Below are 23,951 nucleotides of genomic sequence, written 5' to 3' on the forward strand. Positions count from 1 at the left end.
GTAGCAATCCTGAGATTACTACCTTTGAGGTCCTACTTTTTAATTTAGAGCGTTGGTGCGATGACACAGCCTTGCTTGACCCCGGTCTGCACTTGTATTGGGTCTGTGATGGATCTGTTGATAAGAATCACGGCTTGCATGTCATTGTGAAGCAGACGAAGAATTTTTGAGGACAGCCGAATTTGAGAAGGACACTCCATAATCCCTCACGGTTCACAGAGTCGAAGGTCTTTGTGAGGTCAAAGAAAGCCATGTATAGAGGTTGATGCTGCTCCCTACATTTCTCTAGGATTTGTCGCACGGTGAAGATCATGTCGATTGTGCCCCTGAGTGGGCGGAACCCGTATTGCGACTCTGGGAGGAACGCTTCAGCCACTGGGAGGAGACGACTGAGGAGGATTCTTGCGATGATATTCCCTGCGGTAGACAGCAGGGAAACTCCACTGTAATTACTGCAGTCAGACTTGAAGATAGTCACGATTACGGCGTCTCTGAGATCTCCTGGCATGCTCTCCTCCTTTCAGAGAAGAGAGTTGAGGTCATGGATTTGCACCGAGAGTACTTCTCCGCCATGCTTTAGTACTTCGGCGGGGATTCCATCTGCTCCTGAGGCCTTGTTTTTCAGTTGTCCTTTTCAACCTCATGTCGGGCTGGGATTGTGCTGAGGTGGTGATGAGTAGCATGCTGTGGGACGGAGTCAAGGACACTGACGTCGAAAACAGAGCCTCAGTTAAGGAGATCCTCGAAGTGCTCCTTCCAGCGGCACTGACTGCCTCTGTCCTTGATCAGCAACTCTCCGTTCTTGGCTCTCAGTGGAACAGGACCTTGAGTGCTTGGGCCGTAGGTGGACTTGACTGTGCTAAAAAGTCCATGCATATTGTGACTGGGCCTTACATTAAACATCAGTAAGACAAAGGTTCTCTACCAACCGCCACATAGTACTGCTCCCCGATTATCAAGATCCTTGACGAGATCTTGGACAATGTGGACCACTTCCCATACCTTGGGAGCATACTATCACCAAGGACAGACATCGATGACGAAGTCCAACACCGTCTTCAGTGTGCCAGTGCAGCCTTCGGCTGCCTGAGGAAAAGAATGTCTGAAGACCAGGATCTCAAACCCGGTACCAAGCTCATGGTCTACAGAGCAGTCGTGATACCTGCCCTCCTATATGCTTCGGAGGCATGGACTATGTACAATAGGCACCTCAAAGCACTGGAGAAGTACCACCAACACTGCCTCCGCAAAATCCTGCAAATTCATTGGCAGGATAGGCACACCAACATCAGCATTCTCTCTCAGGCCAACATCCCCAGCATCGAGGCATTGACTACGCTTAATGAGCTCTAATGGATGGGCCACAACGTTCTCATGCCCGTTACTAGATTCCCGAAACAAGCACTCTACTCTGAGCTACGTCACGGCAGGTGAACCCCAGGAGGGCAGAGAAAACACTTCAAGGACACCTTCAAAGCCTCCTTGAAAAAAATGTAACATCCCCACCAACTCTTGGGAATCCCTGGCCCAAGACCGCTCAAAGTAGAGGAGAAGCATCTGAGAAGGCGCCGAACACTTCGAGTCTCTTCGTCGGGAGCACGCGGAAGCCAAGTAGAAACAGCGGAAGAAGCGTACGGCAACCCAAGCACCCCACCCACCTGTCCCTCCAACCACCATCCGATGCACTTGTGATAGAGACTAGAGATCCCGCATTGGTCTCACCTTAGAACTAATTTTAGTGTGGAAGCAAGTCATCCTTGACTCCGGGGGACTGCATAAGAAGAGAAGAGATGAGACTCAAAAGGACTCAGTATTGAAACGGGTATATGAAAAGACCTTGAATGGATCGTCGGGATGAAATCAATTGCAAGAAGCTTTTTTTCTGGTCGGGATTGGACAGCAATTTTGAATCACTTGTCAGCAAAATGGATTGAAGTGAAACATATGGGTTCAAACAAGTCTGAGATAAAAACAGTTCCGAACCATAACAAAACAGCCCAAAAACTGGTTCAACACCAAAACCTGTTATTAAACTGGCTTTTTAGTTCATTTCAAAAAAAAAGCCAGGAGTTTTTATTATGTGATACATGTAATGCTGAGAAAGGTGGGACCATAGTTTTGTTGTATTTGAGAGGAAAATACATACATTTTTTTAAAGGGGAAAAGCAGAGTAATGTATTGTCACATGGTTGGTCACATGGCTTAGTATGAGCATGCTCAGTTAGCTCTGGCCTAATAAAGGACTGGCAACTCATCGTGTCTCTGTCCTTCATTTGTTCTACCAAATATATTACATTTGGCAGCACCAGAGGCTGTCGCAACTAATCTGACTGGTTGGAGGACAGGATTTGAGCTGATCATAACTAATCAAACTTTAGTTTTTTCCACTGTTCATTATGCATAAACTTGAAACATAAAAGGTTAAAATGAGCTGATAGCTTCTGTCAGTTACTGTTTCAAATGTACAGACGCACAAACACACACACAGTCACACATGCAGACACAGGCACACACTCGCACGCACAAAGACACGTGCAGACACACAGACACATGCACACACTCGCAGGCACAAACACGCACAGTCACACATGCAGACACATGCAAACACTCGCACGCACAAACCCACGTGCAGACATGCACTCTGACACACGATTGGACGCACAGAGACATTCGCAGAGATGCGCACACACAGACACTCAAGCACAAACACATATGCACAGGCACGCACACACAAACACACACACAGGCACGCACAGACACGCAGTGATGCACATGCACAAACATGCACATAAACATGCACAGGCACACACAGACACCGTAGAGATGCACACGCACAAACACACACACAGACACGCACGCACAAATGCACGCAGAGATGCGCATGAAGACACGCACACAGACACATGTACAGACGTGCAAGCACAGACACACACGTCGCACAGACACATACACACCGCACATACATGAATAGACACACACACAGACATACACGAATACAGGCACACACGTGTAATATAGCTCCACCAAGTGGACTACTGCTCCACCTCGTGGTCTACTGTGGTAATGCAACTGCTGCTGTAAATACAATAAAAGACACATGATGTACTGGAGTCATCTTGTAGTGTGTTGTTAGTGATGTTGAAAGAAGATATCACAACACGCATACACACAGATGCACATAGACATACACGAATACAGACACACCGGAATACAGACACACACACAAGCACACATGCAAGTAAACAAGTTTACCCAAAATTAGGAAAAAGAAAAATGCAAAATACTGTAAATGTGAAATCAAAAACAGAAAGTGCCAGAAATACACAGCATCTCTGAGGAGCAAAGGGTAGGTTAAATGTCAGGCTTGGAAAGAAAGAAGATTTTCATTTATATAGCACCTTTCACAACCTCAGGACCTCTAAGGTGCTTTACAGCAATGATGCACTTTTAAAATGTAGTCAACTGTTGTCAGAAATATGGCAGCCAATTTGCGCACAGCTAGCTCCCACAAACAGCAATGAAATAATGAGCAGATAATATGTATTTTTAGTGATGTTGATTGAGGGATAAATATTGGCCAGGACACCGAGGTGAGCTCCCCTGCTCTTATTCAAAATAGTGCCATGGGATCTTTTATGTCCACCCGAGAGAGCAGTTATGGCCTTGGATTAGTGTCTCATCCAAAAGACGGCACCCACGAAATGCAGCGCTCCCTCAATACTGCACTGGAGTGTCAGCCTAGATTTTTTGTGCTCAAATCTCTGGTATGAGTCTTGAACTCCAACCTTCTGACTCAGGACAGAGTGCTACCCACTGAGCCACGGCTGAAACAGCCTTGGATCAGTTAGTTGGTAGCACTCTCTTCTCTTAAATCAGAAGGCCCCACTCCAGAGCACATAATCTAAACTGACATCTCAGTGCAGTACTGAAGGATTGCTGCACAATGTGGGAAGTGCAATCTTTCAGACGAGACGTTAAATGAATGCCTTGTCCACCTGTTCAGGTGGATGTCATCGATCCGATGACACTGTTCAAAGGAGAACATGGAGCTGTCCCTGTGCTGACCAATATTTATCCCTCAATCCACACCACCAAAGCACAGGCCTTACTGTGTGCTGTGTTTACCTACAGAGCAACTTTGATTACACTTTAATAATAATCCATCACTGTAAAGTGCTTTGGGATTCCTAAGGAGATGAAAGGCACTGTATTCATGCAAGTTTCTTCATTTTGACCTTTAACAATTTAGGGCTTTGATGAACGATCCCTGCCTGAAAAATGAACCTGTCCTTACTCCTTTAGAGGCTGACAGATCGGGTGTACTTCCAGTATTTTTTGCTTTCAATTCATTCTGATTTTGTTTGGAGAATCGCTGAACACAGGTCTCTCCAGAAGCCATAAACTATATGGTAAAATACAAAAGGGGAGATGGAGAGGCTATGTCAGGCATTCAGAGCGAGTGCCTAGGGTTTCCTCACTACACAAGCTCTTTGGTTACCAGATCCACACCTTAAACCTTTTGAGTTCAAAAGCCTAATTATTTTAAAGGAAGTTTAATCATAGGCCAGCCACTGCATGACACTGATCTGATTTTGAAACCTCTATTTATAATGTGTAATGTAAAGTTCCCTGTTACTGCCTGTGTCGGAGAAACTGAGGCACGGTATAATTTGACTAATATTGGGACAGTTATAATCCAAGCTCCCAGGAGTGGAAATGTAGAGGAGGGATTGTGGAGCTGCCCACTTTAACTAGGACCCTGCTGTGTAATCCGGGCTCTGTATTTGGCAGTGTTAGGGGAGAGGGGTTAAGTGGAGTTGCCCATTTACACTGGGATTCAGGGGTTGGATTGTCAGGGTTCAGATTGCCAGGGTTCAGGGGTTGGATTGTCAGGGTTCAGAGGTCAGGTTGTTAGGGTTCAGGTTGCCAGGGTTCAAGGGTCGGATTGACGGTATTCAGGGGTTGGGTTGTCAGGGTTCAGGGGTTGGATTGTCAGGGTTCAGGGATCGGGTTGTCAGAGTTCAGGGGTTGGATTGTCAGGGTTCAGGGGTTGGATTGTCGGTGTTCAGGGGTTAGGTTGCCAGGATTCAGGGGTTTGGTTGTGAGGGTTCAGATTGCCAGGGTTCAGGGGTTGGATTGTCAGGGTTCAGGGGTTGGGTTGTCAGGGTTCAGGGGTTGGATTGTCAGGGTTCAGGGGTTGGATTGTCAGAGTTCAGGGGTTGGGTTGTCAGGGTTCAGGGGTTGGATTGTCAGGGGTTGGGTTGTCAGGGTTCAGGGGTTGGATTGTCAGGGTTCAGGGGTTGGATTGTCGGTGTTCAAGGGTTGGATTGTCAGGGTTCAGGGGTTGGGTTGTCAGGGTTCAGCAGTTGGATTGTCAGGGTTCAGGGGTTGGAATGTCAGGGTTCAGGGGTTGGATTGTCGGTGTTCAGGGGTTGGATTGTCAGGGTTCAGGGGTTGGGTTGTCAGGGTTCAGGGGTTGGATTGTCAGGGTTCAGCAGTTGGATTGTCGGTGTTCAGGGGTTGGAATGTCAGGGTTCAGGGGTTGGATTGTCAGGGTGCAGCAGTTGGGTTGTCAGGGTTCAGGGGTTGGATTGTCAGGGTTCAGGGGTTGGGTTGTCAGGGTTCAGGGGTTGGATTGTCAGGGTTCAGCAGTTGGATTGTCGGTGTTCAGGGGTTGGATTGTCAGGGTTCAGGGGTTGGGTTGTCAGGGTTCAGCAGTTGGATTGTCGGTGTTCAGGGGTTGGAATGTCAGGGTTCAAGGGTTGGATTGTCGGTGTTCAGGGGTTGGAATGTCAGGGTTCAAGGGTTGGGTTGTCAGGGTTCAGGGGTCGGGTTGTCAGGGTCCAGGGGCTGGGTTGTCAGGGTTCAGCAGTTGGATTGTCAGGGTTCAGGGGTTGGGTTGTCAGGGTTCAGGGGTTGGATTGTCGGTGTTCAGGGGTTGGATTGTCAGGGTTCAGAGGTTGGGTTGTCAGGGTTCAGGGGTTGGATTGTCAGGGTTCAGGGGTTGGATTGTCAGGGTTCAGGGGTTGGATTGTCGGTGTTCAGGGGTTGGATTGTCAGGGTTCAGATTGCCAGGGTTCAGGGATTGGGTTGTCAGGGTTCAGGGGTTGGATTGTCAGGGTTCAGGGGTCGGGTTGTCAGGGTTCAGGGGTTGGATTGTCAGGGTTCAGGGGTTGGATTGTCGGTGTTCAGGGGTTAGGTTGCCAGGGTTCAGGGGTTTGGTTGTCAGTGTTCAGATTGCCAGTGTTCAGGGGTTGGATTGTCAGGGTTCAGGGGTTGGGTTGTCAGGGTTCAGAGTTTGGATTATCAGGGTTCAGGGATTGGGTTGTCAGGGTTCAGGGATTGGGTTGTCAGGGTTCAGGGGTTGGATTGTCAGGGTTCATGGGTTAGATTGTCAGGGTTCAGGGGTTGGATTGTCAGGGTTCAGGGGTTGGGTTTTCAGGGTTCAGATTGCCAGGTTTCAGGAGTTGGATTGTCAGGGTTCAGAGGTTGGATTGTCAGGGTTCAGGGGTTGGGTTGTCAGGGTTCAGGGGTTGGATTGTCAGGGTTCAGGAGTTGGATTGTCAGGGTTCAGAGGTTGGATTGTCAGGGTTCAGTGGTTGGATTGTCAGGGTTCAGGAGTTGGATTGTCAGGGTTCAGAGGTTGGATTGTCAGGATTCAGGGGTTGGGTTGTCAGGGTTCAGGGGTTGGGTTGCCAGGGTTCAGGGGTTGGGTTGTCAGGGTTTAGGGGTTGGTTTGTCAGGGTTCATGGGTTGGATTGTCAGGGTTCAGGGGTTGGGTTGTCAGGGTTCAGGGGTTGGGTTGCCAGGGTTCAGGGGTTGGGTTGTCAGGGTTTAGGGGTTGGTTTGTCAGGGTTCATGGGTTGGATTGTCAGGGTTCAGGGGTTGGATTGTCAGGGTTCAGGGGTTGGATTGTCAGAGTTCAGGGGTTGGATTGTCAGGGTTCAGGGGTTGGGTTGTCAGGGTTCAGGGGTTGGATTGTCAGGGTTCAGGGGTTGGATTGTCAGGGTTCAGGGGTTGGATTGTCAGAGTTCAGGGGTTGGATTGTCAGGGTTCAGGGGTTGGATTGTCAGGGTTCAGGGGCTGGGTTGTCAGGGTTAAGTGTAAGGATTGTCAGGGTTCAGTGGTTGGATTATCAGTGTTCAGGGATTGGGTTGTCAGGGTTTAGGAGCTGGGTTGTCAGGGTTCAGGGGTTGGATTGTCAGGTTTCAGAGGTTGGATTATCAGGGTTCAGGGATTGGGTTGTCAGGGTTCAGGGGTTGGATTGTCAAGGTTGATGGATTGGGTTGTCAGGGTTCAGGGGTTGGGTTATCTGGGTTCAGGAGTTGGGTTGTTAGGGTTCAGGGGTTGGATTGTCAGGGTTCAGGGGTTGGATTGTCAGGGTTCAGGGGTTGGATTGTCGGTGTTCAGGGGTTGGATTGTCAGGGTTCAGGGGTTGGATTGTCGGTGTTCAGGGGTTGGATTGTCAGGGTTCAGGGGTTGGATTGTCAGGGTTCAGGGGTTGGATTGTCAGGGTTCAGGGGTTGGATTGTCGGTGTTCAGGGGTTGGATTGTCGGTGTTCAGGGGTTGGATTGTCAGGGTTCAGGGGTTGGATTGTCGGTGTTCAGGGGTTGGATTGTCAGGGTTCAGGGGTTGGATTGTCAGGGTTCAGCAGTTGGATTGTCAGGGTTCAGGGGTTGGGTTGTCGGTGTTCAGGGGTTGGATTGTCAGGGTTCAGGGGTTGGATTGTCAGGGTTCAGGGGTTGGATTGTCAGGGTTCAGGGGTTGGATTGTCGGTGTTCAGGGGTTGGATTGTCAGGGTTCAGGGGTTGGATTGTCGGTGTTCAGGGGTTGGATTGTCAGGGTTCAGGGGTTGGATTGTCAGGGTTCAGGGATTGGATTGTCAGGGTTCAGGGGTTGGATTGTCAGGGTTCAGGGGTTAGATTGTCAGGGTTCAGGGGTTGGGTTGTTAGGGTTCAGGGGTTGGATTGTCGGTGTTCAGGGGTTGGATTGTCAGGGTTCAGGGGTTGGATTGTCAGGGTTCAGGGGTTGGGTTGTCAGGGTTCAGGGATTGGATTGTCAGGGTTCAGGGGTTGGGTTGTTAGGGTTCAGGGATTGGATTGTCAGGGTTCAGGGGTTGGGTTGTCAGGGTTCAGAGGTTGGATTGTCAGGGTTCAGAGGTTGGATTGTCGGTGTTCAGGGGCTGGGTTGTCAGGGTTCAGGGGTTGGATTGTCAGGGTTCAGAGGTTGGATTGTCAGGGTTCAGAGGTTGGATTGTCAGGGTTCAGAGGTTGGATTGTCGGTGTTCAGGGGCTGGGTTGTCAGGGTTCAGGGGTTGGGTTGTCATTGAGTTTATCTATTCATGCCAGCTTTGTGTCTGCCTCGATTCCCAGCATGGTCTGGTTAGCTGAACTGAGCCATGAAAGGCAGTCAGGGTGCAACAAATCACCTCAGCACCGTCGGAAATATGGATGGAAAAATCCGTCGCGATTCCTGCTCCTTACAATTCAATGTTGGGTTCGGACAGAAGCAGTGGACTGTGATGCCCCGTGGTTGAATAGGCATTCACAGTCAAATTTCACAAGTGAGCATCTGGCCATTGGAAGGGGATGGGAGAGTACCAGAGTGTGCTTTCCCCCTGAAACCCCCAATAAATCCCCACACCTTTAGGGAAGTGGGAAATGGAAGAAAGCAACCAAGAAAAAGGGTATCCTTTTTATATTAAATTTAAATAGGGGGGCCCAGGGGACTTCTGCGAGGGCTCATTCAGTGCCTTTCCCAGAATACCATTCACTGCCTTCCCCAATCATGGAGCGCTGTTTCTGTTATGTTCTGTTATAACTTCACAAGATTGTATACTGTAAGCTCAAACTGTTGTGACCATGGTCTCTTTAATGTAACTCCAGAGTGAGGAAGCACATGGTAGACTGCCTTTTATACCGGCCTGCCCAGGGTGTGCAGGTGACCCTTGGGTCTCCCAAAGGGTGCCCCCTGGTGGCAAGTCTTACACATTGGTAATGTTTACATACATAACATCATTCCCCCCCAAAGTCTTAGATACAAGTTATTTACAAGTTGAGGTGATCCGGGGCTCTGCGTTCCCGGGTTGATCGCCTGAGTTAAAGTCCTGGCCTGGGTGAGTCGGTCGGATCATTGCTGCACTGCAACGCGGCTGGTCTGATCGGACTGTCGGGCATGGTGGGTTCATCCTCGTGGTTGACCATGAGATCGATTGCTGGTTGGGTGTGTGTGGGTGGATCAATGATTGTAATGTCCTCTTTAAACTGTTCTTAGATGTCGGTGAACCGCAGTTTGGTCTGATCCAAGTGCTTTCTGCACATTTGTCCGTTCAAAGGTTTGACAACAAACACTCTATTCCCCTCCTTGACTAACACAGTGCCAGCAACCCATTTGGGATCATGACCGTAATTAAGAACAAACACGGGATCATTAACTTCAATGTCGCGTGATACAGCCGCGCGATCGTGGTACATGTTATGTCGGTGACGCCGGGTTTCTACATGATCATTGAGATCTGGGTGGACTAAGGAGAGCCTGGTTTTGAGTGCTCTCTTCATTAACAATTCTGCAGGGGAACCCCGGTAAGTGAGTGGGGTCGCGTGCGGTAGCTGAGCAGAATCCGAGATAACCGGGTCTGTAGGGAACCGTCTGTCACGCGTTTCAAGCTTTGCTTGATGGTTTGGACTGCCCGTTCCACTTGACCATTGAATGCGGGCTTAAACGGGGAAGACTTGACATGCTTGATGCCATTGCGGGTCATGAACTCGTTGAATTCCGAGCTGGTGAAGCATGGTTCATTGTCACTAACAAGGACGTCGGGCAAACCATGGATGGCAAACATGGCCCGGAGACTTTCAATAGTGTCAGTAGACGTACATGATGACATTATTATACATTCAATCCATTTAGAGTAAGCGTCCACTGCTACTAGGAACATCTTTCCTAGAAAGGGGCCAGACTCAGTGGGGCCTCCCTTGGTGCATTGCTTAATTGTAAGCAAGTGTTGCATTGGTGTAAGCATGACTCCAATTCCGAGTCAATGCCGGGCCACCAAACATGTGACCTGACAATAGCCTTCATCATTACTATGCCTGGGTGGGTACTGTTAAGGTCACGTATAAACATTTCCCTGCCTCTTTTTGGCAAAATTACACGATTCCCCCATAGGAGGCAATCCAAATGGATGGACATTTCGTCTTTGCATCGGTGGAGCGGCTTAATTTCTCTTGCATTTCCCCTGGGACCACCGACCAGCTCCCATTGAGGACACAGCTTTTTACCAGTGATAGCACCGAGTCCTGGATAGTCCATGTCCTGATCTGGCGAGCCATCACGGGTGACCCCTTGCTCTCAAAAGCATCCATTACAAGAAGCAAGTCTGCGGGTTGCGCCATTTCCACCCCGGTGGTGGGCAATGGTAGCCGACTGAGGACATCAGCACAGTTCTCAGTGCCTTGTCTGTGGTGGATTACATAATCATATGCAGATAACGTTAGTGCCATCTTTGGATGCGGGACAAAGCATTGATGTTAATACCGTTACTTTCTGAGAACAACGAAATGAGTGGCTTGTGGTCGGTTTTGAGCTCAAGCTGGAGTCCAAATAAGTATTGGTGCATTTTCTTAACCCCGTAAACGCATGCTAATGCTTCTTTCTCAACCATACTGTCGGCTCTTTCAGCCTTAGATTACTTCTGGACGCATAACGCATATGCAGTTTGCCTGACCCATTGGCTTGCTGTAACACACAACCGACCCCGTATGAAGATGCATCACAAGCTAGTACTAAAGGTTTACATGGGTCATACAATACAAATAATTTGTTAGAACATTGCAGGTTTCTGGCCTTGTAAAAGACTGTCTCTTGAGATTTACCCCAAACCCAGTCGTCAACCTTGCGTAGCAATAAATGCAATAGTTCCAGCAAAGTGCTCAACCCCGGTAGAAAGTTACCAAAATAGTTGCGGAGTCCCAGGAACGAACACAGCTGCGTCACATTCTTGATGGCCTCCGTCTTGGAGTCCGTGGGTCTGATGCCGTCCGCCGCAATCTTTCTCCCTAGAGATTCGACCTCTGGCGCCAGGAAAACACACTCTGTCCAGTCGCTTGAGAATCTCTTCCAGGTTGTGCAAGTGTTCGGTGGTGTTGTGGCCAGTGATCAAAATGTCGTCTGGAAACACCACAGTGTGCGGAACCGATTTCAGCAGACTCTCCATGTTCCTCTGGAAGATGGCCACAGCTGAGCGAATCCCAAAGGGGCATCTGTGGTATATCAACAGTTCTCTGTGGGTGTTGATACACATCAGTTTTTTCGGCGGTTCAGCCAGCTCCTGTGTCATGTAAGCAGAGGGTTAGATCCAGCTTGGTGAACGACTTCCCCCCCTGCTAGTGTTGCAAACAGGTCATCCGCTTTGGGTAGCGAGTACTGGTCCTGTAACGAGACTCGGCTGATCGTTACCTTGTAGTCCCCGCAGATTCTGACCGTCCCGTCAGTCTTCAACACTGGAACAATTGGACTGGCCCACTCGTTGAACTAGACTGCCGATATGATCCCCTCTCGTTGAAGTCTGTCCAGCTCAATCTCGACTTTCTCTCGCATCATGTATGGAACCGCTCGGGCCTTGTGATGAACGGGTCATGCATCAGGGACTAGATGGATCTGCACTTTGGTGCCTTGAAGTTGCCGATGCCTGGCTCGAATAACGACGGGAATTTGTTTAGCACTTGGGTGCACGAGGCGTCATCCACCAAAGACAGTGCTTTGATGTCATCCTAGTTCCATCGGATCTTTCCTAGCCAGCTTCTGCCGAACAGCGTTGGGCCATCGCCTGGTACAATCCATAGTGGTAAATCATGCACAGCTCCATCGTACGATACCTTCACTGCCGCACTCCCAATGACTGGTGTGAGCTCTTTGGTGTAAGTGCACAGCTTGTTGTGGATCAGACTTAGTTTTAGCCTTTGTGCCTTGTTGCCCCACAGTTTCTCAAAAGCCTTCTGGCTTATAATTGACTGACTCGCCCCCGTGTCCAATTCCATGGAAACTGGAATGCCATTTAATTTGACTTTTAACATTATCGGAGGGCTTTTGGTGGTGAAGGTGTGTGCCCCATACACTTCCTCTTCAGCCTCGGGTTGAGTTGCCTCTCTGACTCGTTCAGCGTGATCTGCGCCGGATCAGACATCTTCTGCCGACTCTGCCACGTGGTGAGTCGCAGCACGTCTGCACATTCGCTGGAGGTGCCCCATTGTTCCACAGCCCTTGCACACGTAGTGCTTGAATCGACATTGATGGGCTCGATGATTACCCCCGCAGCGCCAACATGGTGCTAATGGATTCGCATTCACGCCCCACGGCAGACTCTGAGTCATCCTAGGTCTGGCCTCTGCGGGTGTGTAGGCCCTGCCATGTACAGTTCTGCCTGCTGAAGGCATTATTTTATGTACAGAACTTGCCGGTGAGTTTCGATGCTGCAATGATATCTGTTTAGTGTTATCGTTCGTGGACATAAAAGCCTGGGCTATCGTGATGGCCTTGCTCAGATCTAGGGATTCGGCAGACAGCAGTTTGCAAGAATGAACTCGTGGCCGATTCCAAGCATGAAAAAATCCCAGAACACTTCCCCCAAAAATCCAGCAAATACGTACGGTCCCACAAGGCGATTTAGTTCGGCGACAGAGCTCGCCACGTCCTGGCCCTCGGAGCGATGGTGCGTATAAAAGCGATACCTGGCCATCAAGATGCTCTCCTTCGGTTTGAGGTGTTCCCGAACCAGTGTGCACAACTCTTCATATGTCTTCTCCCTTTGTTTTGGTGGTGCTAGCAGATCTTTGATGAGGCCATATATCGTGGACCCGCAAATGGTGAGGAGAATCGCCCTGCGCTTGATCGCGGTTTCTTCCTTTTCCAGCTCGTTGGCCACGAAGTACTGGTCAAGATGCTCAACGAAGGCTTCCCAATCATCACCCTCAACAAATCTCTCAAGAATACCTCCAGCGAATGTGCAGACATGCTGCGACTCACCACGTGGCAGAGTCAGCAGAAGATGACCGATCCGGCGCAGATCACGCTGAACGAATAAGAGAGGCAACTCAACCTGAGGCTGAAGAGGAAGTGTATGGGGTACATACCTTCACCACCAAAAGCCCTCCGATAATGTTAAAAGTCAAATTAAATGGCATTCCAGTTTCCATGGAATTGGACACGGGGGGGCAGCCATAACTGCGTGAAAGTTCGTGATCTGTTACTCGTCGCCAATTGTTATGTTCAGAATAACTCCACAAGACTGTATATTGTAAGCTCAAACTGTTGTGACCATGGTCTCTTTATTGTAACTCCAGAGTGAGGAAGCAGCATGGTAGACTGCCTTTTATACCTGCTTGCCCAGGGTGTGCAGGTGACCCATGGGTCTCCCACAGGTGCGCCCCCTGGTGGCAAGTGTTACACATTGGTAATGTTTACATACATAACAATTTCCATGTATCACTGTTTCTGCTTTTAATTGCCAGACCAGTTTGGATCTAGACAGCCAATTTATAATTCATTCCAGGAGCTTTATACTTTGCTTAAAGTCTCCGATGCAGAACTTTAGCGAATATGTGCGGGTTCAGTGGGTCAATCACCTGCTCTAAGAATTCCAGCAGATGTCTGCGGCATGGCCCATTCCTCTCAGTGCATGTTGATTCCTTTTCACCTCTGAACCCTGGTAATATGCTGTCTGACTCATCCTGAATTCTCGATTGGTGACTTTACTGGTTTTGTAGAGTGGGTGAGCGTCCTCGTGCACTGAGGTGGGGATGTGGGGATCGCCCCATTTCAATCGAGCAGAGGCAAGGAGATCGAGAATGAAGCTAGCCACAAGCGTCAGATAGAGCTTCCCGGTGCCCTTGATTTTGGCTCGGTGTGAACTGGTAAGGGGAGGAAAAGTACCGTAGAAGGCTTAGCTTTCCCAAAAGTTTAGATGTGTGCTCTATGGAGCCCTTCAGATCAGAAAGCCCCAGGTCGGTGCTCAATTAACTGATCACATCGGGGTTGCAGTGCTATAATTGGGCTCAGTGCCCTTGGGCTAGATAGGGTTAAACAAAAGTCACAACCAGGCTCCGGCTGCTGATCATTATCCTCTGACTCCTGCTCGGAAGAGTAGGCATGAAAAGTGGATGGAACACACAGGCAGGCTCGGTTCCGATGCCCTTCATGGTAGAATAGCACAGCGACACTCACTGTTTCGAATTTAGAATTCTCATCCTCGTGTTCAAATCTCTCCATGGTATCCTCCTTCCTTAGCTCTGTAACCCCCTACAACCCTGAGAGAAGTCTGCATTCCTCCAACTCTGGCCTCTTGTGCAACCACCACTTCCTTCATCCCAACATCGGTGGCTGTGCTTTCAGTTGACTCAGCCTTCAGCTCTGGAATTCCCTCCCTAAACCTCTCCACCACTCTCTCCTCCTTTAAGGCGCTCCTTAAAACCTACCTCTTTGACCAAGCTTTTGGTCACTTGTCCTAATGTCTCAATCTTTGGCTCGGTGCTAAACTTTACACATTACAACAGTGACTACACTCCAAAAGTACTTCATTGGCTGTGAAGCACTTTGAGATGTCAGGTGGTCATGAAAGGTGCTATATAAATGCAAGTCTTTCTTTCTTTGTTTCATAAAGCTTTTGTGAAGCACTTTGGGACATTTTCCTACGTTAAAGGCGCTATATAAATGCAAGTTATTGTTGTTTGAGCTTGAACATGACGAATAGGCAATGTGCAAGGTGCCAGAGCTGGTGGGCATGGAACCATCTCCCAATAACAATCAGCACCTTCAGGACAGGAGCATAGAATTATATCGCACAGAAGGAGGCCAGTCAGCTCATCATCACTGTGCCGGCTGAAAGAGTGATCCAATTAATGCCACTCCCCTACACTGCTGATTTTTCCTTTTCATGGATATATCCAATTCCCTTTTGGCTGCTGGCCCAAAGTTCAAAATATGTTAATTCAACGCAACAAAAGTTAAATCATACGTTAGCCTAGGCATCAGTCAAGGGCTGGAGGCTTGTGGCAGCTCAGCGAGTAAGGACGAGGCAACTGGGAACTGCCTGTGAAGAAGATTTTTTATTTTGACGATGAGGCCTGGTTGCCAACCCTCCTGGATTGCCCAGGAGTCTTCAGGAATTGAAGATTCATCTCCAGGACACTGCTTTGAGCAACTCGGAGCATTTAGACTGAACTGATTCGTGACACGGAGAAACAAAGGCCTTGGATCTTTCACACTCCAGATGTCACATTTCCAAAGTATTGTGTTCCTAACACAGGTGAGACTGCACACAGGGAGGTTAAAGTAACAGTGACCTCAGTCTTTAATAAGACACTCCAGAGAGAGGAACAGGCCTTAGGGGCCGGCTTATATATAGTGCTCCCAAGGGATGCTGGGATCCCTTGGGACTTCAGGGGATGCACTCCCTGGTGGCGGAATATGGGTTGGGCGTGATGGGTTCAATTTCCTGGTCCGGGGTGGTGTCGTTGATCCTTTGGGGGTGTGTTGTGGGCTCGAAAAAGGTGGTGTCTGCTGTGGGTTGTTCAGGGCAGTCTGTGAACCGCAGCCTCGTTTGGTCCAGGTGCTTTCTGCAAATTTGTCCATTATCTAGTTTGACTACAAACATCCTACTCCCTTCTTTAGCTATCACCGTGCCCGCAATCCACTTGGGATCATGTCCATAGTTTAGCACTATTCAGATCAATTTCCCGTGACAGAGTGGCACGACCATCGTTTACATTTTGTTGCTGCCGCCTGCTCTCTACCTGATCATACAGATTGGGGTGAACCAGCGAGAGTCTGGTTTTAAGTGTCCTTTTCATGAGTAGCTCAGCCGGGGGCACCCCTGTGAGCGAGTGGGGTCTCGTGCGGTAGCTGAGCAGTACTCGGGACAGGCAGGTTTGGAGTGAGCCTTCTGTGACTCGCTTAAGGCTCTGTTTGATTGTTTGTACTGACCGCTCTGCCTGCCCATTGGAGGCTGGTTTAAACGGGGCCGAGGTGACATGTTTGATCTCATTACGGGTCATGAATTCTTTAAATTCGGCACTGGTGAAACATGGCCCATTGTCACTGACCAGTATGTCAGGCAGGCCGTGGGTGGCAAACATGGCCCTCAGGCTTTCAATGGTGGTGGTGGCGGTGCTTACCGACATTATTTCACATTCAATCCATTTTGAAAAAGCATCCACCACCACCAGGAACATGTTACTGAGAAACAGGCCCGCATAGTCGACATGGATCCTCGATCATGGTCTGGAGGGCCAGGACCACAAACTTAGTGGTGCCTCTCTGGGCGTGTTGCTCAACTGAGCACACACGCGGCGTTGCCGTACACAGGACTCTAAGTCAGAGTCGATACTGGGCCACCACACGTGGGATCTGGCTATCGCTTTCATCATTACTATACCCGGGTGTGTGCTGTGGAGATCCGAGATGAACGTCTCCCTGCCCTTTTTGGGTAGCACTACGCGGTTACCCCACAATAGGCAGTCTGCCTGAATGGACAGCTCATCCTTTCGCCGCTGGAACGGCTTGATTAGCTCTTGCATTTCAACGGGGATGCTGGCCCAGCTCCCATGCAGTACACAGTTTTTTACTAGGGACAGCAGAGAATCTTGACTGGTCCAATTCCTAATCTGGCAGGCCATGACAGGTGATTTATCATTTTCAAACGCTTCCATGACCATCAACAAGTCTGTGGGCTGCGCCATTTCCACCCCCGTGGTGGGCAATGGTAGCCGACCTGAGAGCATCCGCACAGTTCTTGGTGCCTGGCCTGTGGCGGATGGGATAGTTATACGCTGATAGCGCGAGTGCCCACCTTTGTATGCGGGCTGAGGCATTAGTATTTATCCCCTTGTTTTCAGCGAACAGGGATATGAGGGACTTGTGATCGGTTTCCAGCTCAAATTTGAGGCCAAACAGGTACTGATGCATTTTCTTTACCTCGAACACACACGCTAATGCCTCTTTCTCAATCATGCTGTAGGCCCTCTCGGCCTTAGACAAGCTCCTGGAGGCATAGCCGACAGGTTGCAACTTCCCCGCAATGCAGGAAGCAGAGAGTCGGGATAAACGGGTCCTTTTCGGAATGGGAGGCAGTGACTAGTGGAGTGCCGCAGGGCTCAGTGCTGGGACCCCAGCTCTTTATAATATACATTAATAATTTAGATGAAGGAATTGAATGTAATATCTCCAAGTTTGCAGATGACACTAAACTGGGTGGCGGTGTGAGCTGTGAGGAGGATGCTAAGAGGCTGCAGGGTGATTTGGACAGGTTAGGTGAGTGGGCAAATGCATGGCAGATGCAGTATAATGTGGATAAATGTGGGGTTATCCACTTCGGAGGCAATAACACAAAGGCAGAATATTATCTGAATGGCAGCAGATTAGGAAAAGGGGAGGTGCAATGAGACCTGGGTGTCATGGTACATCGGTCATTGAAAGTGGGCATGCAGGTACAGCAGGCGGTGAAGAAGGCAAATGGCATGTTGGCCTTCATAGCAAGGGGATTTGAGTATAGGAGCAGGGAGGTCTTACTGCAATTGTACAGGACCTTGGTGAGGCCTCACCTGGAATATTGTGTTCAGTTTTGGTCTCCTAATCTGAGGAAGGACGTTCTTACTATTGAGGGAGTGCAGCGAAGGTTCACCAGACTGATTCCAGGGATGGCTGGACTGATGTATGAGGAGAGACTGGATCAACTGGGCCTTTATAAACTGGAGTTTAGAAGGATGAGAGGGGATCTCATAGAAACATATAAGATTCTGATGGGACAGGACAGGTTAGATACGGGAAGAATGTTCCAGATGTTGGGGAAGTCCAGAACCAGGGGACACAGTCTAAGGATAAGGGGTAGGCCATTTAGGACTGAGATGAGGAGAAACTTCTTCACTCAGAGAGTTGTTAACCTGTGGAATTCCCTGCCGCAGAGAGTTGTTGATGCCAGTTCATTGGATATATTCAAGAGGGAGTTAGATATGGCCCTTATGGCTAAAGGGATTGAGGGGTATGGAGAGAAAGCAGGAAAGGGGTACTGAGGTGAATGATCAGCCATGATCTTATTGAATGGTAGTGCAGGCTCGAAGGGCTGAATGGCCTACTTCTGCACCTATTTTCTATGTTTCTATATTAGCTTGTCGTAATACACACCCGACTCCGTATGACGACGCATAACACGCTAACACAAGTCTTTTACACGGGTTATACAATACCAGCAGCTTGTTGGAGCATAAAATGTTTCTGGCTTTCTCAAAAGCAATTACTTGGGTTTTTTTCCATACCCAGTTATCACCTTTACGCAATAACACATGTAGGGCCTCTAAGAGGGTGCTTAACCCCGGTAGGAAGTTACCAAAATAGTTGAGGAGTCCCAGGAACGACCACAGCTCCGTGATGTTGTGTGGCCTGGGCGCGTTCCTGATAGCCTCTGTCTTGGCGTCTGTGGGCCGAATGCCGTCCGCCGCGATCTTTCTCCCCAAAAACTCCACTTCTGTTGCCATGAAGACGCATTTTCGACCTCTTCAGCCGCAGCCCTACGCGATCCAGTCACTGGACGACCTCCTCCAGGTTTTGTAGGTGCTCAACGGTGTCCCGACCCGTGACCAATATGTCGTCCTGAAAAACCACCGTGCGTGGTACCGACTTGAGTAGGCTCTCCATGTTTCTCTGGAAGATCGCTGCAGCCGACCAAATTCCAAACGGGCATCTGTTGTAGATGAACAGTCCCTTGTGCGTGTTGATGCAGGTGAGGCCCTTCGAAGACTCCTCCAGCTCCTGCGTCATGTATGCCGAAGTCAGGTCGAGCTTGGTGAACATCTTGCCTCCCGCCAGCGTCGCAATGGCCTTACTGAGGGTCGGTGTCTCTACCTAAATATGCCTTAGGTAGCGGGTATTGATCCTGTAGCGAGAAACGATTAATAGTTACTTTATAATCGCCGCAAATCCTGACCGTGCCATCACTTTTGAGTACAGGAACAATCGGGCTGGCCCACTCGCTGAATTCCACTGGGGAGATGATGCCCTTGCGTTGCAGCCTGTCCAGCTCGATTTACAATCTCTCCCTCATCATGTGAGGTACCGCTCGTGCCTTGTGGTGAATGGGTCGTGCCTCTGGGACTAAGTGGATCCGCACCGTTGCCCCGGAAAAGTTTCCAATGCCTGGCACAAAAAGGGAAGGACATTTTTTAAGCACCTGGGTACATGAGGCCTCATCGACATGTGATAGCGCTCGGACGTCATCCCAGTTCCAGCGAATTTTGCCCAGCCAATTCCTTCCAAGCAGTGTGGAGCCATCGGCCGGGACAATCCAGAGTGGCAGTTCGTGCACCGTGCCCTCGTAGGTGACCTTGACCATGGCGCTGCCCAGGACAGTGATGAGCTCTTTGGTGTAGGTTCTCAGTTTCGTGTAGATGGGGCTCAGGGCTGGTCTGAGTGCCTTGTTGCACCACAGTCTCTCAAACATCTTTTTACTTATGATGGATTGGCTAGCGCCAGTGTCCAGTTCCATGGCTACGGGTAAGCCATTCAATTTTACGTTTAGCATTATAGGTGGACATTTCGTCGAAAATGTGTGCACCCCGTGTACTTCAGCATCTGCATTCTCTCTCTGAGGCTCGAAACTGCTCTGCCACGTGGTGGTTAGCAGCTTTTGCAGAGCTTGCAGCTCATCTGCAAGCTCGTTGGAGGTGCCCCATTGTTCCACAACTCTTGCAAACCTTTGAAGCGGCATGAATAGGCTGAATGGAAGCCTCCACAACGCAACAAGGTATGAACTGCCTTGCATTCATCCTTTGTTGCGGACTCTGAGTCAGCTGGGTTATCTGAGGCCTGCTGGCAGTTGCAGACTCGTGGTTTCTGCCCTGTACATTTCTGCTCGTAAACACAGTTCCAGTTATTTTATGAACATTGCTAGCACTTGTGTGCTGAGAGATGTGTTTGGTGTTATCACTGGTGGACATAAACGCCTGTGCTATCGCAATGGCCTTACTGAAGGTCGGTGTCTCTACATTCAAAAGTTTTCGTAGGATGGTCTCGTGGCCAATGCCCAGTACAAAAAAGTCTCTGAGCATCTGCTCCAGGTAGCCATCAAACTCACATTGTCCTGCAAATTGCCTTAGCTCAGCGACGTAGCTCGCCACTTCCTGACCTTTAGATCGCTGGCACGTGTAGAACCAATACCTCGCCATCAGCACGCTCTCCCTCGGGTTAAGATGCTCCCGAACCAGTGTTCACAGCTCCTCATACGACTTATGTGTGGGTTTCATCGGAGCCAGAAGATTCTTCATGAGGCTGTAGGTCGGTGCCCCGCAGACTGTGAGGAGGACCGCTCTCCTTTTTGCAGCGCTTCCTTCTCTGTCCAGCTCGTTGACTACAAAGTACTGGTCTAGCCATTCGACATAGGCTTCCCAGTCCTCACCCTCCGAGAACTTCTCCAGGATGCCCACAGTTTGCTGCATCTTTGCGTTGGATTCGTATACTTGTCGCCAGTTATTGTGTTCCTAAAATAGATGAGACTGCACTTAGGGAGGTTAAAGTAACAGTGACCTCAGTCTTTATTAAGACACTCCAGAGAGAGGAACAGACCTTAGGGGCCGGCTTATATACAGTGCTCCCAAGGGATGCTGGGATCCCTTGGGACTTCAGGGGATGCGCTCCCTGGTGGTGCAATATGGGAGTGCATGCTTTACAGATACGCAACACAAAGTGTCACACTTTGTGTTGGGTACAAGGCAATCTTAAAATAAAATCAATCATTTCATGGTACATGGGAATATAGGAACAGGACAGGCCCATTCAGCCCCTCGAGACAGTTACACAGGAACAGGACAGGCCCATTCAGCCCCTCGAGACAGTTACACAAGCACAGGAGGAGGCCCATTCAGCCCCTTGAGACAGTTACACAGTTACAGGAGGCCCATTCAGCGCCTCCAGTTACACAGGCACAGGAGGAGGCCATTCAGCCCTTCAAGCCTGTTCCACTGATAGCTAATCTGTACCTCAACTCCATTTAGCCATGTTTGCTCCATATACATTGTAAAATCTCAGAAAATAGATTGTGCTAACCAAACTGGTAGCAATACGGTGGAGGAGGATTTCCTGGAGTGTATAAGGGATGGTTTTCTGGACCAATATGTCGAGGAACCAACTAGAGAGCTGGCCTTCCTAGACTGGGTGTTGTGTAATGAGAGAGGATTAATTCGCAATCTTGTTGTGTGAGGCCGCTTGGGGAAGATGGAGAGTGACACAGTTAATTCAGAGACTAGGTTCCTGAACATAAAGAAAGGTAACTTCGATGGTATAAGACATGAATTGGCTAGGATAGACTGGCGAATGATACTCAAAGGGTTGACGGTGGATAAGCAACGGCAGACATTTAAAGATCACATGGATGAACTTCAACAATTGTACATCCCTGTCCAGCGTAAAAATAAAACGGGGAAGGTGGCCCAACCGTGGCTAACAAGGGAAATTAGGGATAGTGTTAAATCCAAGGAAGAGGCATATAAATTGGCCAGAAAAAGCAGCAAACCTGAGGACTGAGAGAAATTTAGAATTCAGCAGAGGAGAACAAAGGGTTTAATTAGGAGGGAGAAAATAGAGTATGAGAGTAAGCTTGTAGGAAAGATAAAAACTGACTGCAAAAGCTTCTATAGATATGTGACGAGAAAAAATTAGTGAAGACAAATATAGGTCCCTTGCAGTCAGAATCAGGTGAATTTATAATGGGGAACAAAGAAATTGAACAAATACTTTGGTTCTGCCTTCACTAAGGAAGACACAAATAACCTTCTGGAAAAACGAGGGGACCAAGGGTTTAGTGAGAAGGAGGAACTGAATGAAATCCTTATTTGTCAGGAAATTGTGTTAGGGAAATTGATGGGATTGAAGGCCGATAAATCCCCAGGGCCTGATAGTCTGCATCCCAGAGTACTTAAGGAAGTGGCCCTAGAAATAGTAGATGCATTGGTGGTCATTTTCCAATATTCTATAGACTCTGGATCAGTTCCTATGAATTGGAGGGTAGGTAATATAACCCCACTTTTTAATAAAAGGAAAGAGAAAACAGGGAATTATAGACGGTTAGCCTGACATCGGTAGTAGGGAAAATATTGGAATCAATTATTAAAGATGTAATAGCAGCGCATTTGGAAAGCAGTGACAGGATCGGTCCAAGTCAGCATGGATTTATGAAAGGGAGATCATGCTTGACAAATCTTCTGGAATTTTTTGAGGATGTAACTAGTTGAGTGTATAAGGGAGAACAAGTGGATGTGGTGTATTTGGACTTTCAAAAGGCTTTTGACAAGGTCCCACACAAGAGATTAATGTGCAAAATTAAAGCACATGGTATTGGGGGTAATATATTGACGTGGATAGAGAACTGGTTGGCAGACAGGAAGCAGAGAGTGGGAATAAACGGGTCCTTTTCGGAATGGCAGGCAGTGACTAGTGGGGTACCGCAAGGTTCAGTGCTGGGACCCCATCTATTTACAATATACATTAATGATTTAGAGGAAGGAATTGAATGTAATATCTCCAAGTTTGCAGATGACACTAAGCTAGGTAGCAGTGTGAGCTGTGAGGAGGATGATAAGAGGCTGCAGGGTAACTTGGACAGGTTAAGTGAGTGGGCAAATGCATGTCCGATGCAGTATAATGTAGCTAAATGTGAGGTTATCCACTTTGGTGGCAAAAACAGAAAGGCAGAATATTATCTGAATGGTGACAGATTAGGAAAAGGGGAGGTGCAACAAGACCTGGGTGCCATGGTACATCAGTCATTGAAAGTTGGCATGCAGGTACAGCAGGCGGTGAAGAAGGCAAATGGCATGTTGGCCTTCATAGCGAGAGGATTTGAGTACAGGAGCAGGGAAGTCTTACTGCAGTTGTACAGGGCCTTGGTGAGACCATACCTTGAATAAAGTGTACAGTTTTGATCTCCTCATCTGAAGCAGGACATTCTTGCTATTGAGGGAGTGCAGCGAAGGTTCACCAGACTGATTCCCGGGATGGCAGGACTGACATATGAAGAAAGACTGGATCAACTAGGCTTATATAAGAACATAAGAATTAGGAACAGGAGTAGGCCATCTAGCCCCTCGAGCCTGCTCCGCCATTCAATAAAATCATGGCTGATCTGGTCGTGGACTCAGCTCCACTTACCCGCCCTCTCCCCGTAACCCTTAATTCCCTTATTGCTTAAAAATCTATCTATCTTTGACTTGAAAACATTCAATGAGCCAGCCTCAACTGCTTCCTTGGGCAGAGAATTCCACAGATTCACAACCCTCTGGGAGAAGAAATTCTTTCTCAATTCGGTTTTAAATTGGCTCCTCCGTATTTTGAGGCTGTGCCCCCTAGTTCTAGTCTCCCCCACCAATGGAAACAATCTCTCTGCCTCTATCTTGTCTATCCCTTTCATGATTTTAAATGTTTCTATAAGATCACCCCTCATCCTTCTGAACTTGAAGGAGTAAAGACCCAGTCTACTCAATCTATCATCATAAGGTAACCCCCTCATTTCTCGAATCAGCCTAGTGAATCGTCTCTGTACCCCTTCCAAAGCTAGTATATCCTTCCTTAAGTAAGGTGACCAAAACTGCATGCAGTACTCCAGGTGCAGCCTTACCAATACCTTATACAGTTGCAGCAACACCTCCCTGCTTTTGTACTCCATCCCTCTCGCAATGAAGGCCAACATTCCATTCGCCTTCCTGATTACCTGCTGCACCTGCAAACTAACCTTTTGGGATTCATGCACAAGGACCCCCAGGTCCCTCTGCACCACAGCATGTTGTAATTTCTCCCCATTCAAATAATATTCCCTTTTACTGTTTTTTTTCCCAAGGTGGATGACCTCACACTTTCCGACATTGTATTCCATCTGCCAAACCTTAGCCCATTCGCTAACCTAGCCAAATCTCCT

General features: G+C 48.7%; 1 protein-coding gene across 2 annotated transcripts in view; it reads right to left on the reverse strand.

The window, feature by feature from the left end:
- Positions 1 to 23,951, reverse strand: part of LOC139227743 (BTB/POZ domain-containing protein 10-like) — a 183,033-nt gene that overhangs the window by 93,573 nt on the left and 65,509 nt on the right. Inside the window, exon 3 of one of the 2 annotated variants that reach the window (XM_070858736.1) lies at positions 18,378 to 20,523. The exons of the other annotated variant lie outside the window; for it this stretch is intronic. Coding sequence (XP_070714837.1) covers positions 18,378 to 18,535 — 158 coding nt within the window. The 5' untranslated portion in view covers positions 18,536 to 20,523. The remainder of the gene's footprint in view (positions 1 to 18,377; positions 20,524 to 23,951) is intronic. 2 annotated transcript variants of the gene reach the window in all.

The sequence above is a fragment of the Pristiophorus japonicus genome, chromosome 17, assembly GCF_044704955.1.
Source record: "Pristiophorus japonicus isolate sPriJap1 chromosome 17, sPriJap1.hap1, whole genome shotgun sequence".
In the NCBI taxonomy this organism is placed as follows: domain Eukaryota; kingdom Metazoa; phylum Chordata; class Chondrichthyes; family Pristiophoridae; genus Pristiophorus; species Pristiophorus japonicus.